At 48.7% G+C, this 16,368-nt stretch overlaps 1 protein-coding gene across 1 annotated transcript in view; it reads right to left on the bottom strand.

Annotated features, from left to right (window-relative positions):
• Positions 1-16,368, bottom strand: part of IRAK2 (interleukin 1 receptor associated kinase 2) — a 54,298-nt gene that overhangs the window by 26,318 nt on the left and 11,612 nt on the right. Inside the window, exon 3 of the mRNA XM_040246106.1 lies at positions 561-707. Within this exon, the coding sequence (XP_040102040.1) occupies positions 561-707 (147 nt within the window). The remainder of the gene's footprint in view (positions 1-560; positions 708-16,368) is intronic.

Here is a 16,368-nt window from a genome sequence, read left to right as displayed (position 1 = left end):
AATTCAGGGTTCCACCCCTGGTTGGGCAGCTAAGATCTCACACGCTGTTCAGTGAGGCCAAACAAAAACAAAGGTAATAGATGGCATATATCCTCCTATCATCTGACATTTTTAACCTCAACGTATCACGAGCATATTTCCATGTGTATATACACGTGCTCTGTTGTGCTTAGTTGCTCAGTCGTGTCCAACTCTTTGCAACCCCATGGACCATGGCCCACAAGGCTGCTCTGTCCATGGGGATTCTCTAGGCAAGAATACTGGAGTGGGTTGCCATGCCCTCCTCCAGGGGATCTTCCTAAGTCAAGGACTGAACCCAGGTCCCCCACGTTGCAAGCAGGTTCTTGACCATCTGAGCCCCCAGGGAAGCCCGTGTATATTCCTCCCTATATCACTGTTAGCAGGATTTTACTGTTACCACCATCTGTGATTAATTTTGCCACCCACATTCGTTGCTTCCATTTTTTTGCTATTATACTCTGAGCTAAATATCCTCATAGATAAAACAGTTCCTTAAATAAATCTCCTTTAAATTAAAAAATTAAGTTTATTAAAACTACCTGAGCCTGGAAAGATGGGTGGCCTCACAGGCTGCCCCGTTTCTTGCTTATCCTCAGTGTTTCTTACAGAAGCTGCCAAAGGCTTTCCTGGCTTCACAGTGTCCGAGAAGTCTGGGATGGAAGACTTGACTTCAAGAACTGGTTTCCCTGAAATGAGGTAGGGAGAGAGAAAGCTATTACCATTCAGTGAAGTGGGTGAGCCATCGAGAGGTTGGATGGAAAAGTCAAGAGACTTGGCTCAGAGTTTGGGCTTGGCTTTAAATTCATGCGCCCCCAAAAGCTGTTTCCCTCTCTGGGCCTTGGCCTCCCCACGTGTAATGTATAGCGCTTGGACCCGACAATCTCTGTGACCGTCCAGCTCAGGCACTCTGAGTCAGACCCACCTTTCCTTCTCTCTCTGAGCCTGCTTCCTCACCTATGAGACCGAAGTGATAGTCATGATAACATCTGCTTGCTTCCCTCACAGGGCTGTCGGGAGGAGGGAACGAGAATGCAGACATGAAAGGGCTCTGTAGACCATGAGGCTCCCTGAACACATGGGGGAACTGCTGAGTCCCTAGCTGAGCCCCTAAGTACAAAAGTACTGCCAGTCTTCCAGCTTCCCCTTCCATGAGCAGCGCAGACATTGCATCCTTCCCTGTTCTAGAGATGGGAAGCCTGAAAATAGCAGCCACATCAACTGCGAGCCATGACGTCTGGTCAGCCCCAGTTCTGCAAGCATGAAATCCTCCCAAGGTCCTGCAGTGCATCCTGCCGGAGATGAGGACCCTGAGACCTGAGCAGGTTAAGTGGTTTGTCCGAGATCACACGGCCTGAGAAGGCAGGACCGGCTAAAGGAGCCTGGGTGGAGGTCAGCTGCCTTTTGAGAGTAATCACTTCCTCTCTGCAGTGATTTGGGAAACCCCAAAGGTACCGGAGGGTGTGTTTCCACCAGCTTCCACAGAGCCTGCTCCTAAGAACCAGCTTCCTCTCCCTCCCCCAGCACTGCCTTCCTCTCAGGTTGGTCCCGGCCTCCAGCTCCAGTGGCCTCCAGAGCCCTCCCCAGGCCTCATCTTACCGAGATACCTTCCTGGCCCCACCACTTCCCTGCTTAGAGCCCTTCTGACTCCCCACTTCCAGGATAAAACACACACTCCGCACATGAACCCTCTGACACCCCACCACCAGCCCCCACCGCCTCCCAGACCAAACCCGAATTCTAGGGCCCTGCATTCAAGGCCCTTCACCTCCTGGTGGTGGGAGGTGGACCCATATTTTTTTGAGAACCAAAAAAACAGAGTGCCCCGAAGTGTGGGGAAGACTGGCCACTCGCTCGTTCTCACATGGGCAGCGGGTAGGCTTCAATGAAACACCTCCAGCCTTTGGGTCTGCAGGAGCATTTATTCCAACAGGTAAACTGTGTCTTGGGGCTTCCCAGGGTGGCTCGGCGGTGAAGAGTCTGCCTGCCAATGCGGGAGACTCAGGTTTGATTCCTGGGTCTGGAAGATCCCCTGGCGGAGGAAATGGCCACCCACTCCAGTATTCTTGCCTAGGAGAATTCCATGGATAGAGAATCCTCCTAGGCTAGGCTACAGTCCATGGTGTCGCAAAAAATCTGACACGACTGAGCACACACACAAACTGTGTTTCTCTGTAACACAGTTTGTCCCGATCGTTGCTACGGAACCAAACTTCTCACACAGGAGCTCTGGGACCAGAACAATAATAATGCCTAAATTCACGGCACTGCACATGAAGGCCATGCAGATTTATTTGATGTTCTCAACAATCTCTGGTGGCTGACAGGTATCTCTGCCTTCTACTTTTGAGCATATTGAGGCTCTCATGGGTGAAATGGTTTGTTTCCAGCCAAAGAGCTGATGGATTCAAACCTGGGGCTGCTTTCACTTTTATTCACCCAGCAAGGACAGAACCACTCAAATGCACTGTCCTTAGCACTCCTGTTCCCCTCTGCAGGTGGCTCGGCTCTGGGGCAGCCCCACCCGAGGAAAAGCAGGACAAAGGGTACAGGGTGCGAGCAAGTGAGGAAAGGCCAGAGGGAATGCACAAAAGTATCCAGAAGGCCAAATGAGGGATAATGGGTGACTTTTTCTTTGTTTCCTTTACTGTCACTGACATACTATTCCTTTAAATGGAACTATCTTATAAGATGGGCTTCCCAGTTAGCTCTGCTGGTAAAGAGGAGACCCCAGTTCAATTCCTGGGTCAGGAAGGTCCCCTGGAGAAGGGACAGGCTACCCATTCCTGTATTCATGGGATTCCCTAGTAGCTCAGATGGTAAAGAAGCCATCTGCAATGCGAGAGACCTGGGTTTGATCCCGGGGTTGGGAAGACCCACAGGAGGAGGGCATGGCAATCCACTCCAATATTCTTGCCTGGACGGTCGCCATGGACGGAGGAGCCCAGCAGGCTACAGTCAATGGGGTCACAAAGACTCAAACACGACTGAGGAACTAAGCACAGCATTTTATAAGATATCTTTTATCTTATAAAGAAGTAGCAGAGCCTGGTGAGCTGCTGTCTGTGGGGTCGCACAGAGTCGGACATGACTGAAGCAACTTAGCAGCAGCAGCAGCAGCAGAGCTTAGCTGCTCGGAGTCCAGGTTTTGGCAGAGACACCAGTTTCATCACCTCCCAGCTGTGCTGGCTTTGGACAACTTCCATGAGACTAAGAACATGTTAACTGATTAGCTCAAAACATGGGAACTTCATTGGTGGTGGTGGTATCATATTTTTAAAATAGTGGGTTATCTCTTTTCTTAAAAAAAAAACTCACTTAGCTGCGCTGGGGCTCAGTTGCGTCATGTGGGATCTTCAGTTTTCATTGTGGCATGCGGGATTTTAGTTGCAGCACCTGGGATCCAGCTCCCTGACCAGGGATTGAACCCGGGCCCTGTGCGTTGGGAGCATGGAGTCCCAGCCACTGGACCACCAGGGAAGTCCCACAGGTTATCTCTTAAGCAGCGCACATATTGGGTGCAAAGAATGTAGGGCTGGAGGCTTTTCAATTTCATTTAACCTAACTCTGAATCATTTACAACTTTTTGTTGTTGTTTTACTGCATTTGTTTTTTTAAGTTGTGGTAGAATACATGAAACATAACATTTATCATCTTAATAATTTTACAGTTCAGTGGCAGTAACTGCATTTACACTAGACACAGCTAGAGAGAAGCCAGCATGCCTGCAATGAAAAGCCAGCATGCCGCAATTAAGACTCGACACAGCCAAATAAATAAATAAATATTATTTTAAAAAAGAAAAGTGCATGTACACTGCTGTCCAACCATCACCATCATCCATCCAAAACTTTTTCATCTTCCTAAACTGAAACTCTGCCCTCTTCCCAAACTGAAATTCACGCCACCCCATATGGGGGCCCCAGAGGTCACACACTTCGTTTCTCCCCACCTGGGGTCCTCAGGCACCATGCTGCCCCCATGCCAGTCCCATCAGGGAGAGGCCCTTCTGGCCCAACTGTGATCCCAGAAGCGAGGTTCCTCCCTAAGGGCAGCCCTGCCAGCAGGATTCACGGATCCCCACGTCTTTGCTCGCTTCACATACTGCCTTCCTCAGGTGCTGGGTGACACAGTTTCTTGTAGAGAGTGACAACAGGGACAGTCACCAGTAGTGAACACTGATTCCTGGGAAGATATGGAGCAGAAGCGAACACCCTAGGAGGAAGGGGCCCCCAGGCCTCTCAGAGCCCCCCTTTCCCCTCTCTGGCCTAAGGAGATGGCCCCTTGGCACACCCCGCTCTCCACCAACTGCTTCGCGTGGGTCTCATGTTTCTCAAAGGGCCGCGTCCCAGCCGTCCCCATGACAACCTCTGTGCCTGAGGCACAGGGCCAGAGGTGGCTCTTCTGTGGCCCCAGTTCCCTTGGCACTGGGCCAGTCGGGCCTGCTGGTGAAGGGGATCCCAAGTAGCCCACCACAGCAGGAGATGCTCCTGAATTTATCAGCTTCTAAGGGTCCCACCTGCACCCCAACCGGCACCTTCCCCCATCCGAGGCCTGGCTGAGCCTGTTTCGTCATCAGTCAAATGGGAGTGAAGCTGGCCATCCCGGCCTGACCTTACTTCAGTGACTTATCCCTTTCCTCTTTCCCTTTCTGCACAGACCTTTGCCTCTCAGTCAAGATCTATTTGGTAGGAACATCAAGGCCACCCACTCATCTGTGGCTGACCTCTCTGGCCTCCACCCTCAGGAACAGAAACGGCTTCGTTACATTCTCACCCTAAGGAGAGTGTGCAGTGACATGCGGGAGCCTACAGCTGGCACTGTGCTCTGTGCAAACGTGGGACTGGGGCACACACCCGCCTGGGGAGGGCACACTTCTGAGGCACCCAGCGGGGTCTCCAGCCTGAAACTGAACTCGTCAGAGCATTTCAGCTAAAGTCCACTTGAGTCCCACCTAGTCACACACAAGGGCATAGCGGACAGCTGATGGAATGCAGCTTCAGGCCTGCGGTAGCAATCAAATTGAGAAGCTTCGGTTTCCTGTGAAACCCCCGTCTCAGCACTCTGTGGGTTTTCAGATGGTTTTGAGATGTAGACATGACATGATATGTCATAAATATGACATATCTTCAGTTTGACTCTGGGGTTGCTGATGCCCAATCTGAATTGGAAGGTGCAGGGCATGCTTTTGCTTGTCTCTTTTCCTACCATCAAACCCAGGAGTGGGAGAAACTGTGGCTTTTCCCCTCTTACTGCCTGGAAACTGATCCGTGATACCTGAGAGGGCACAACGCCCACTCCTTTGGGCCAGTACATACAGCAGAGTGTCGTTGAAATAAAAATAGAACATCAAAGGCAGGATGGGGCAAAGGAGGACATAATGCTCACACAAAAGGGTCATGATGATCTTTAAATCTCACAAGTTTCCTGTCTGCCAAGACCAAAAAGCAAGTCAGTGACATCATTTATTCCTATGACTGATGTACGGGAACAGCCTCACACTTCAAGGAGACAGCACTCTTTTTCCGCTGCAATTACATGTTCAAAAAGAGTCCACACAAAAAGTTGATTTTGCTGTATCATGAGAACCAAAAATAGGAATTGTGATCACCGAGTAGAAGTGAGAGGAAGTGTGGGGAAGCTTCCAGAGCCAGCCCCTCTTAGGCTGGACTTTTTAACCTTCTGAGCTTCATTTGCATCTTCTACGGAGTCAGAATAATTATAACCCTTCTATCCCAGGACAATCCCAGCACTCAGTAGAACCAGATATAAAACCAGACACATAACTGGGCCAGTGACGAGAGAGGGCACAAACTGTGGCTCAGTCATTCTCTGTCCTCTCGCTGCTCAAAAGACACAGAGGAAGAATCTCTGATCCCAATTTAGGTTCCCTGAAGGAAGCATCTGGGGTGGACAGTTCCAACAGTTTAAACCCTCCAATGGACATGTGAGTCTCAGTGGGCAGTGGCAGGGCCTTGAAGGTGCAGTGGCCGTGGCGCTGAGTATTACGGAAGCCCAAATAGAAGACAGCTGTGCCCTGCTTCTGTCCGCTGTGTCGTTGGCAGCTGGCCTGCTCACACCCAGGAGGACAGGCAACTTGGGGTTCTCCTGTCAAGACCCCTAGAAATGGGAGGAGATGCCAAAGCTCAAAGTAACATCTTTGGTGGCTGTGGGCGCCAAGGGGTTGAGGTGTTGGTTCTCAGATCAATTAAATCAGAGTCTGGATGTTTTCAAAAGCTCCCTAGATAAGGCTCAGAACTGCTGGTTTAACCCAGAATGATGAGCATTGAGTTTCCAGCTCCAAGGGGCAGAGGAAGGGAGTCAGAAGCATTTCTCTCTGCTCTCTCCATAGTTCCCAGGGGACAGTGGGTCTGACTCCTTTTTCTCTCTGCTTTGTATTTTCAGGATGTCCCACTCTCTAATGAGCCACAGATCACATGTGCTGTGGAGCCCAATAGTGAATTCAGGGCTTCCAGCCCACTCATGCACACCGCAGTCAGGCTCGTGGGCAAAGGAAACTCTCCAAGTTTCACCTGACAAGTAGGATGAGGAACTACGCCCTCCACCCCGAGAGATGATGAAATAAGTAAGTGCTCAATAGTTATAAGCTACTATTGTAATTTACTACTGTTATGATCATCACCCCCGAGTTTAGGTCAGGCGTTTTTTTCTCCTGTGTTTTCCCATATGTGTAACCTATTGAATTCAGATGACAGCTCTGGGGGGAAAGGCCAGTTGCTATCTCTAGGTTATACCTCAGTAAAGTGAAACCTGACATAGTTCTCTTACTTATATTTTGTTTATGGAGGCCCCATTTCCTTTGGCTGAAAGGCTTATGCGTGCTGGGCCCTTGGCAGAGGGCCCTGGGGTCTCCTCGCCGGAGAGGAGACCCCAGGGCCAGCAACTTGGGAACATTTGATACAGTGGCAAATCCTGGAGCCACACGCTTGAGCAAAGGGCACTCCAGCTGCCAGCAAGGTATTTCCCCGGTGAGCAAGTCTGGAATTTCCCCAACTCTTCACAGCCCTCGGCTGAGGGGTGTTACCTCACGGTAAACAGTGATGTAGTATTTATATATTTGTCTTTATTTTTTGTGTTTATTCTGACTCATGTGGCTTAAATGGATCCCTTTGAGAGCAAATAAAAGTGATTCAGCCCCTAAGTGAAGAACCCAGGTGCCAGCTGACCATGGCAGGACAAATAGAACTTTCTGGACCCTCTCTTTTCCTTTTCCTTTCCCTCTCTGGGCATCCAAAGTTCATACACACACAGCCCTAGAAACTCCCAGCTCAAGCTAGCCATGAAGTTAGGCAAGTCAGAGAGCATGACCTGTCTTCCCAATCACCCTATCTAGGGTCCTCCATTGGAACCGTTCCCCAGCTACTAAATGACTCATCCATCCTCATTCACTTACTCACTGTGTTAGGGATAGGGGATGCCAACCGTTATCAAAACCCACATGATAGTTCAAAGATATCTAATTATAAACTGGGAGGAGTTCTGCGCTGAAAACAAGCTGGAGGAAGGGAGGGGTGCCTGACACTTACTTACATGGGGTGTCTGTGGACAGGTCCCATTTAAGTCGAGACTCAGAAGATGAGAGAGATGAACCATGGAAAGAATGCAAGGGAGTTGGGGGGGCGGGGGTGGGCAGGACCCAGCACTGTAAAGAGAAGGAACAGCATATGCAAAAATCCTGAGGCAGAAGATAGTTCGGTGTATCTTCTTAAATGAAAGACGGCCCTACTGGCTGAACTGAATGAATGGGAGGGTGGGGAGAGTAGCCAAGATGAGCTGAGAGAACTGGGCAAGGGTTAGATCCTGTGAGACCATGTGGGCCACAGTGAGGTGGAATCTTGTAATAAACCCCGTTGAACTGAGGTACCCTAGAGCTGAGACGGTGCTTACCAAACAGTCATTTGCTCCCCTCAGACCCCAGCTTCCCTGGCAATTAGGCTGGGGCCAGGTGACTGGTTCTGGCCAATAGGTGTTAAGTGGAAGGTGTTAAGGTGTTAAGGCATTGTCACTTCCCAGACAAAGCAAGCCCATCTCTTTCCCTCCACAGTGACTTGTGGAAACCACGCATTCCTGATGGCCTACCAAGTGCCAGAAGGCAGGAGGCAGCCCTAGACTCAGAAATCAATCTTTGCTACATTGAACAACTAAGATTTCCAGGTTTATCTGTGATTGCAATCCTGATTAACGGGCAACCTCAACATGTGTCTAATGCTCATAACCCAGAGGAGCTGCTTTCCACAGCGTGGCATAGAGCAGGAGCTCAGTAAACCGCAGCTCCTCTCCCTCCGGCTCCCACCCGTCCTCTGAAAAAACTGGGGACTGGTTGAAAGGCGCCGCATGTGCCCCTCTGTCCACGCTCACATGGACTCCCAAGAAACCCACAGTGATCAAAGCCTCGCTCATTTCCAGTGGACTCACTAATGTGTGGAAGGAGGGTCAGGAGATCATGCTGAGTCACACAGCAAGGATGTTCAGAAAGCCTAGTGCCACTTATGTTCTGAAGCTTCCCCGTTTATGAGACAATCAGACAGGACAATGTCTGTGCCTGTGTTTCAGAGGGGAAAGTGAGACTTGATGCCATCTGGTGATGTCCCCCAGCTGGAGTTAAGGTCAAGCCGACCTGCATCCCTTCCCGGCCCATTGCTTACTCGCTGTGAGGCTTTGGGTGACTTAATCCCTGCATCTTAGTTTCCTCATCCATGAAATGAGAGTAGCAAGATCTGTGAGGTAAGGTACTTGCCCAGCACATCAGGTGCTAAATACCAGTTATAACTAGCACTCAGGTAGCATGACTCTGGCTGGGATGTGGGGGGAGGGGCGGGGGGCTCTTGGTCCAGTGCAGTGCCACCACCAGGGACAAGTCTCCTAGGGTCCTAGGACCTGAGTCCTTCCTACACTTTGTTGTTCCCAGCAGCAGCAGCAGTGGTAGGAAAGGAGCGGATGTTGGGGAAGTCTCCAGGAGGACACACACACCAGCCCTGTCTGGTCCTTGCAACTGCTCAGCCTCTTTGGGAGAGAAAGGGTTTGTTCTCTTCCATTTCACTTTAGGAATCTGGACAACAGACAGAAACTCCCCACCCAGCGAGAGCCCAGCTCCAGGAAGGAAATGACTTTGGCTGAGCCACCAAACTAAAGTTAGAAACTGTGAAGGTTGCTCAACTAAGAAAAGACTGTGTGAAAATTGGGAAACTTGAAAGAACAAACTCCCAGGAAGATGACAGCAGCAGATGGAAAGAAGAAACCTGCTTCACTTCCCTTGGAGTCCCTTCAGGTTCCAGAAACTTCTTGCTCTCCTATTCAGCTGACACCTCGAACCTCAGAAGCCCCTGTTCCCCACCACGGCCAGAGCAGCGGGGATACTCCCTCCCAAACCTTCCCATCACTCCTGATGAAAGCGGACCTGACCACGGCCAGGCATCGCTCCTTTCCACCACTGGGCCTTTGCACACGCTGTTCCCTCTGCCTGCAAAGGCCTGTGTGGTTGGCCCACCCATCCTTTGAGTGGAGACTCAAGTTTCAGTTCCTCAGGGAAGCTTCCCCAGATGAAATCAAACCTTCCCCTCTCCCACCCTCCTACCTACCTACCTACACTTCTTTGAGCACTCCTGCTGCGGCTGGGTACCCATCTCCATGCCGTCATCCTGTTCATATCCAGCCTCAACTAAACTGCACACTCCTTCAGGTCTGAGATCTAGTCTATATTTTCACTGCAGTGTCCTTGGCACCTAGCACACGGTGGGCACTTGATAACATGCCTCAGTTCACTGCTGACGCTCCTCTCCAGATTCTGTGCATCTAGCTCCCTATGGGGAAGAACAAGGGAGAGTTCCACCTCAGAGGTCAGGCACAGCTGGTTTCATGCCTGCATGCCCAGAGCTAGAGCCATCAGACCACTGCTGTTGGTAGGTTCAGCTCCTGTGCCCACGTCAGTGGCATGTCATCAGCTCTGAAGCTCAGTCGTGATGACAGCCAACCTACTTCTGGCTGGAAGCCACAGCTCTGATAGTTTGGCCTCTGCCTTGATTCTAGCTCCTGAGACCCCCAGATGCCAGCACACAGCCCTCTCCCTAAGCCTGGTGGTCAGGAAAAGTCCCCATCAGGAGAAGGACTCTCAGGTTTTAAGCCCCAGGGGGATGGTTGACCCTAGGTCCCAGGGTCAGACTCTTCTGATGCTGGCCTGCCCATGTGAATGCCGCCCCTGATGCCCCCGGTTCTCCATCGTGAGGCTCCCCTGGGATGCCCAACAACTGCACCATGGCCACCATTTACTAGAGCAGTGACTCCCACTGTGTACTGATGCCGTGGGAATATTAATAAGTATCAAATGAAAAGAGGGCTCCCATAGTCAAATGTAAATGGAAAATACTGGCCTAAATAGGTTCCTTTGCTACAGAACTTATCAGAGCCTTAAAACATTGGTGTGTATCTTAGGGGGGATGATAAAGCATACGGATTGCCCAAGGTTATGTTTTCACGAACCCTTTGTTTGCAGGCGGTTAACTTGCTGGAGCACACGGGCACGTGATTTGGGAAATGCTACTCTAAACCATGAGTCACCCTGCCGACAGCCTATGCGTACGGTACTTTCCCTACCACAAAAGGACAGTTTTCAATCCAATACAAAGGCCCCATTCCTCTTCCTACGCTGACTCAGAGACTGGGGCCTCACTTAAGACCCTGCTCTTCCCTGTGGCCTCAGAAGAGCCTGGATGTGAAGACATCCATGGAAAGTCACTTTAGGTCTGGTCTCTGGCGGAAGTTGGGAGGTGAGAGCGGAGAGGGGAGAGAAAGGGCAAAGTAAAGTCACTTCATCTTACAAAGTGAAGCATCAAGAGGGACTGCCTAGGCACTTCCCTGGTGGTCCAGTGGTTAAGAATTTGCCTTCCAGTATAGGGGATGCAGGTTTGATTCCTGGTAAGGGAGCTAAGATCCCTCTTGGCCAAAAAACCAAAACATATAACAGAAAATAAGTTGTAACAAATTTAATAAAGACTTTAAAAATGGTCCACATCAAAAGATATCTTTTAAAAAAAAGGGTACTGTCTAGAGCTGATGGAAAATTAATCAAATATGTAATGATATTCGTTAAAAGTTAGAACAACAACCTATGGACTACAGAGGAACTAAAAATCCAGCTACAGATTACAGAGGATATAAATGTATGGCTGTACACGTATTGGGAGGAACAGGGAGAGGAGGTATGTATGTTGCCAGCCAAAATCTTGGCCTTCTCTGCCCACCAAATTTAAATTAAAAATACGGAGACAGAGTTTGGAGGAAATAGAAAGATGGCTTTTATTCTCAGCCAGTAGACAGGGGAACATAGTAGGCTCATGCCTCCAGAACTGCGTCCCTCCTCCATGAAGAAAGAGTCTAGGGACTTCTACAAGGCAAGGGCTTGCAGTCATGAGATGGTGATGAGGAACAAAGGTGATAGGATCTTGATTTTTTCCTCTTGTTTCAAAGACAGTCATAAACTGGCATCGGTAATCCAATAGTTGAGTCTGATAGGGGGCTCTGCGGCCCTCTTTTTGATGTGTAACTACAAGGGGAAGGGTGTTGTAAGGGTAAACACCAGATAGGGGGTGTATTTAGCATAGAGTCAAAGAAGAAAATGTGCATTGTAGCTCCGGCAGAGTTAGAGGGCAGAAAAGCAAACTTAGTTACTGACCTGCAAAACTAAGATCAGTTAGACTAAAAAAAACAAGGAATGTTCAGGCCTGCTCACTGATTTTTATCTTTATCTTCTTTATTCCCAGAAAAGGGAAAAAGAAAAACTCATATCTTGTTTTTCCTTTTTACTGCAACATGTAGAGCCAAATTCTCTTCTAGGAAGTTAATGGATAATATTTAAATTGATATATATGAAAAGAACAGGATAAGCATATTATTTAGAGATAGTGCAAATGTGGTGAGAATATCCATTCCCCTTGTCTTCCTACATTCTAGAAGTTTTAGCTAGACAGACAGCTGCCCGGATAAAAACTACATTTTTAAGCTACATTCAGACTTCCCTTGCAGCTAATTATGGTCATGTGACTAGGTTCCAGTAAATAGAACTTAATAAAGAGATGGGAATACCAGCCCACCTGACCTGCCTCTTGAGAAATCTGTATGCAGCTCAGGAAGCAACAGTTAGAACTGGACATGGAACAACAGACTGGTTCCAAATAGGAAAAGGAGTACGTCAAGGCTGTATATTGTCACCCTGCTTATTTAACTTACATGCAGAGTACATCATGAGAAATGCTGGGCTGGATGAAGCATAAGCTGGAATCAAGATTGCCGGGAGAAATATCAATAACCTCAGATATGCAGATGACACCACAGTAATGACAGAAAGTGAAGAAGAACTAAAGAGCCTCTTGATGAAAGTGAAAGAGGAGAGTGAAAAAGTTGGCTTAAAGCTCAACATTCAGAAACCTAAGATCATGGCATCTGGTCCCATCCCTTCACGGCAAATAGATGGGGAAACAGTAGAAACAGTGGCAGACTTTATCTTTTTGGGCTCCAAAATCACTGCTGATGATGACTGCAGCCATGAAATTAAAAGACGCTTACTCCTTGGAAGGAAAGTTACGGCCAACCTAGACAGCATATTGAAAAGCAGAGACACTACTTTGCCAACAAAGGTCCATCTAGTCAAGGCTATGGTTTTTCCAGTAGTCATTTATGGATGTGAAAGTTGGACTATAAGGAAAATTGAGCGCTGAAGAATTGATGCTTTTGAACTGTAGTGTTGGAGAAGACTCTTGAGAGGCCCTTGGACAGCAAGGAGATCCAACCAGTCCATCCTAAAGGAGATCAGTCCTGAGTGTTCATTGGAAGGACTGATGCTGAAGCTGAAACTCCAATACATTGGCCACCTGATGCGAGGAGCTGACTCATTGGAAAAGACCCTGATGCTCGGAAAGATTGAAGGTGGGAGGAGAAGGGGACGACAGAGGATGAGATGGTTGGATGGCATCACCTACTCAATGGACATGAGTTTGGGTAAACTCCGGGAGTTAGTGATGGACAGGGAGGCCTGGTGTGCTGCAGTCCATGGGGTCACAAAGAGTCAGACACAACCGAGCAACTGAACTGAACTGAATGAAGTGATAAAAGTACATCTTTCAGCTTATACCCTTAGAAGGAGAGAAAAGTCCCCACCCCTTTCTGCTGCCTGGAATATGGAAAAGAGAAGAGGAGCTGAAGAGAGTATCTCAAACCACAAGCTGGAAACCACATGTTCAGCAGGATAAGGTAGAAAAAAAGCTTGAATCCCTGACACTGTGGATCCACCCTATCAGCCTTTTTGCCAGCACACACACTACTAATGGAGAGAAATCTTGTTTTAGTTTAACCCATTGTTAATTTGGCCATTCTTATAGGAGCCAGGGTTTCCCTGGTACCTCATCTGGTAAATTATTTGCCTGCAATGCAGGAGACATAGGTTCAATCCCTGGGTTGGGAAGATCCCCTGGAGGAGGGCATGGCAACTCACTCCAATATTCTTGCCTGAAGAATCCCCATGGACAGAGGAGCCTGGCGGGCTACAGGCCATAAGGTCTCAAAGAGTCGGAAACGACTGAATGACTAAGCACAACACATAGGAGTCAGATCAAAATAATAATGTTAGAGGTGGCAAGGACCAGTATGGCAGGCTGGAAAGCTGATTACTCTCCTCAGACCAAAGGCAGCGGAAGGCAGTCCATGTGCTAAGAAATCCCGTAACTCTAAATGGAGAAGCTGAAAATGTTCCGAGGCTTGGTATATGTGGCTTTTTTTTCAAGAGACCTCCAACAAAGGGAGAAGAACTCCTGTGGAGCCAGACCATGTTAAAGCGGAGATGAAAATGATGATGCGGCCTGTAGTAGAAAATCCAAGTTGACCAAGAACCACGTCCCCTGTCAGGGGTCCCAAAGGGAAAGTCCCAGCAGGAGGTGATAGCATGGCCCCAACCCTTCTTTTAATCCACACTTCTCAGTCCACCACTGATCTAATTCTCAGTCCACCACTATCTGCCAGACACAGAGCCCAGAAGCAAGAGTCAAAAGAAGAACACTTCTGTCCCATCCAAGTTATTGTTTCAGGTGGCCTCAGGGGAGGCTCCAGGTATGTGCCTTAAATTAGGAGGAAGTTGGGAGGGGCAGGCTGAGTACCTAGGCCACTAAATAAAAGATCAAATCTTTCAGGGCTAAGAACCAAGTTATCTAGGCTGGATCATCAGCTGCGGTTGTCACATACAGAACTGATTAGAGAAGCCAAGAGACCAGAAATTTCTAGCATTTTGAGGGAAATGTATTGCCAAAGAAACCACAAGCCTGGTGTGACAAAAGCTGGCCATTATTTGACCCCACAGCTTCTCTGAGGCCCCCAAATCACCTCTCCCAAGCAGGAAGGGAGCTATAAAAGCCATGTAGCCCCCTATAAGGCCAGCCTTTTCAGAAGTTCCCACTTCTTTTTTTTTTTTTTTAGAAGTTCCCACTTCTGATGAGACCACAGGGAACAGATAGCAGGGAAGCTCCACCAATACCTACCCCAGCCCTCAAAACAGGGTCAGAAATCAGAGAACCAGATGCTGGAACAGCAGTTCTTAACCTTTATCTATACTGGCAACTGAGGTAAGCCCGAAGAACCTGCATTTCTAACAAGTTCCCAGGGGACGCTGAGCCTTAGAAGTCTAAGGAATACACTTTAAGAATCACTGGTCAACTAAGAAGAACAAGGGGCTGCCAGATGGACCAAGCAAAGGACTCACTCCCCTTGCCAAAAGAGACTCCTTGGGGAAAGGGTGAGCATGTAGTGTTTGTGGGAAAAAGGATACATACAGCTATTTGGGTGGCCCAAAGCAAAGGGCCAAAGGAAGAGAGCTGTCCCTCCAACATGTATCCCCTCGTCTTCTAGAGTAATAGACATTTTAGTCGGGCACACAGGCTCCCAGCTACAGATCACATTTCCTAGCTTCCCTTGCAACCCTGGCCAATGGCCTGTGAAGGGAGGTTACACTGCAATTCCCAGGGGATCGTGCCTTTCTTGTTGGCTGGAAGGCATGTGTGGAGGCACAGAGTCTTTTTAAAATCTTATTTAAGTCACTGTAGTCTGCCCTTAGTCACAGCAATGAACCTGGGATGCTAACATAGGAAACTGCCAAGAAACAGCGAAAGGAGTAAAAAGGGTTGACCCTGGCAAGCAGATTTGCCAAAAAAAGGAATGGTATGGCTTCTGTACTACTACTACTACTACTACTCACTAAGACACTTCAGTCGTGTCCGACTCCGTGCGACCCCATAGACGGCAGCCCACCAGGCTCCCCCATCCCTGGGATTTTCCAGGCAACAGTACTGGAGTGGGTTGCCAATGCCTTCTCTGACGGCTTCTGTACTAGTTTATTCTAATTCTTATAACATTTAATGTCTGACAATTGAATATTAATGGCCTTGGCAATTAAGGCTGAGAAAATATCAAGGAACAGAGACCCACACACTCAGCTCTTTACACAATGAGACCAGCAGCCCACTGAAGGACATGATTTCAAGAGACAGGACACATGTGTGGACCCCTGTGAACCCCACACTCAGCCTTCTGGTTCAGGTACAACCTTCGGAAGGTCTCTGCTAAATACAAATATATTACCTAAAGTCTTAAGTCTCTGAGGCTTTATATGTGGGACTTTTGGTGTCTGGTTTTCAAGTTCTGTTTTTATCAAACCTAGTCTTAAAGTTCTCTGAAAAGTGGTGGGCAGAAGTCAGGTTCTCAAACTGCTACGGGCAGCTGAGCAAGCTCATAAACAATCTTCAGCAAATGTTAGGTAGCTAGAATAGAAAACAGGAGTCCAAAATGGCAGTGGCTAAAAGACAAGGAAGGGAAAAGCCCGCAAAAATAGAACAAAGGAAGGTCCGAGGACAGGAATGAAGACCTCAGGAAGAACAAACAGCACTCCCGGCTAAACCCAATTTGCATAGGGCAGGCCCAGGGGGAGGAAAAAACATATAAAAGGAGGAGCCAAAGCATGCTTGTTCTCTCTCTGGCTCTCTCTCTCCCGACACGCCTGTGCGCGCTCTCGCGCGCGCTCTCTCTCTCTCCCTCCCTCCCCCTCCCCACGTCCCCTGCGAGGTGGCGCGCTTCTCCACTCTCCTCTTCGCGTCTTTGGGTTGGCATGCCCTCACACTCCTGCTGTCTTCTAAATAAAACAGAGCTGTAACACTGATTTGTCTGAGAGTTATAACACGGTTTGTCCAAGACCCAAGAGCTGTGATGCGCAGAGGGCTTTAATGTCCATGGCTCCAAATCTTTGTTGTGACAAGACAGAACCGAGGAGAATACACTCGCCTGCCACAAGTAAATGCA

Source organism: Oryx dammah, unplaced genomic scaffold (genome assembly GCF_014754425.2).
Source record: "Oryx dammah isolate SB20612 unplaced genomic scaffold, SCBI_Odam_1.1 HiC_scaffold_9, whole genome shotgun sequence".
NCBI lineage: Eukaryota > Metazoa > Chordata > Mammalia > Artiodactyla > Bovidae > Oryx > Oryx dammah.
Note: the sequence above shows the minus strand (reverse complement) of the source record. Positions and strands in the feature narration are given on the sequence as shown.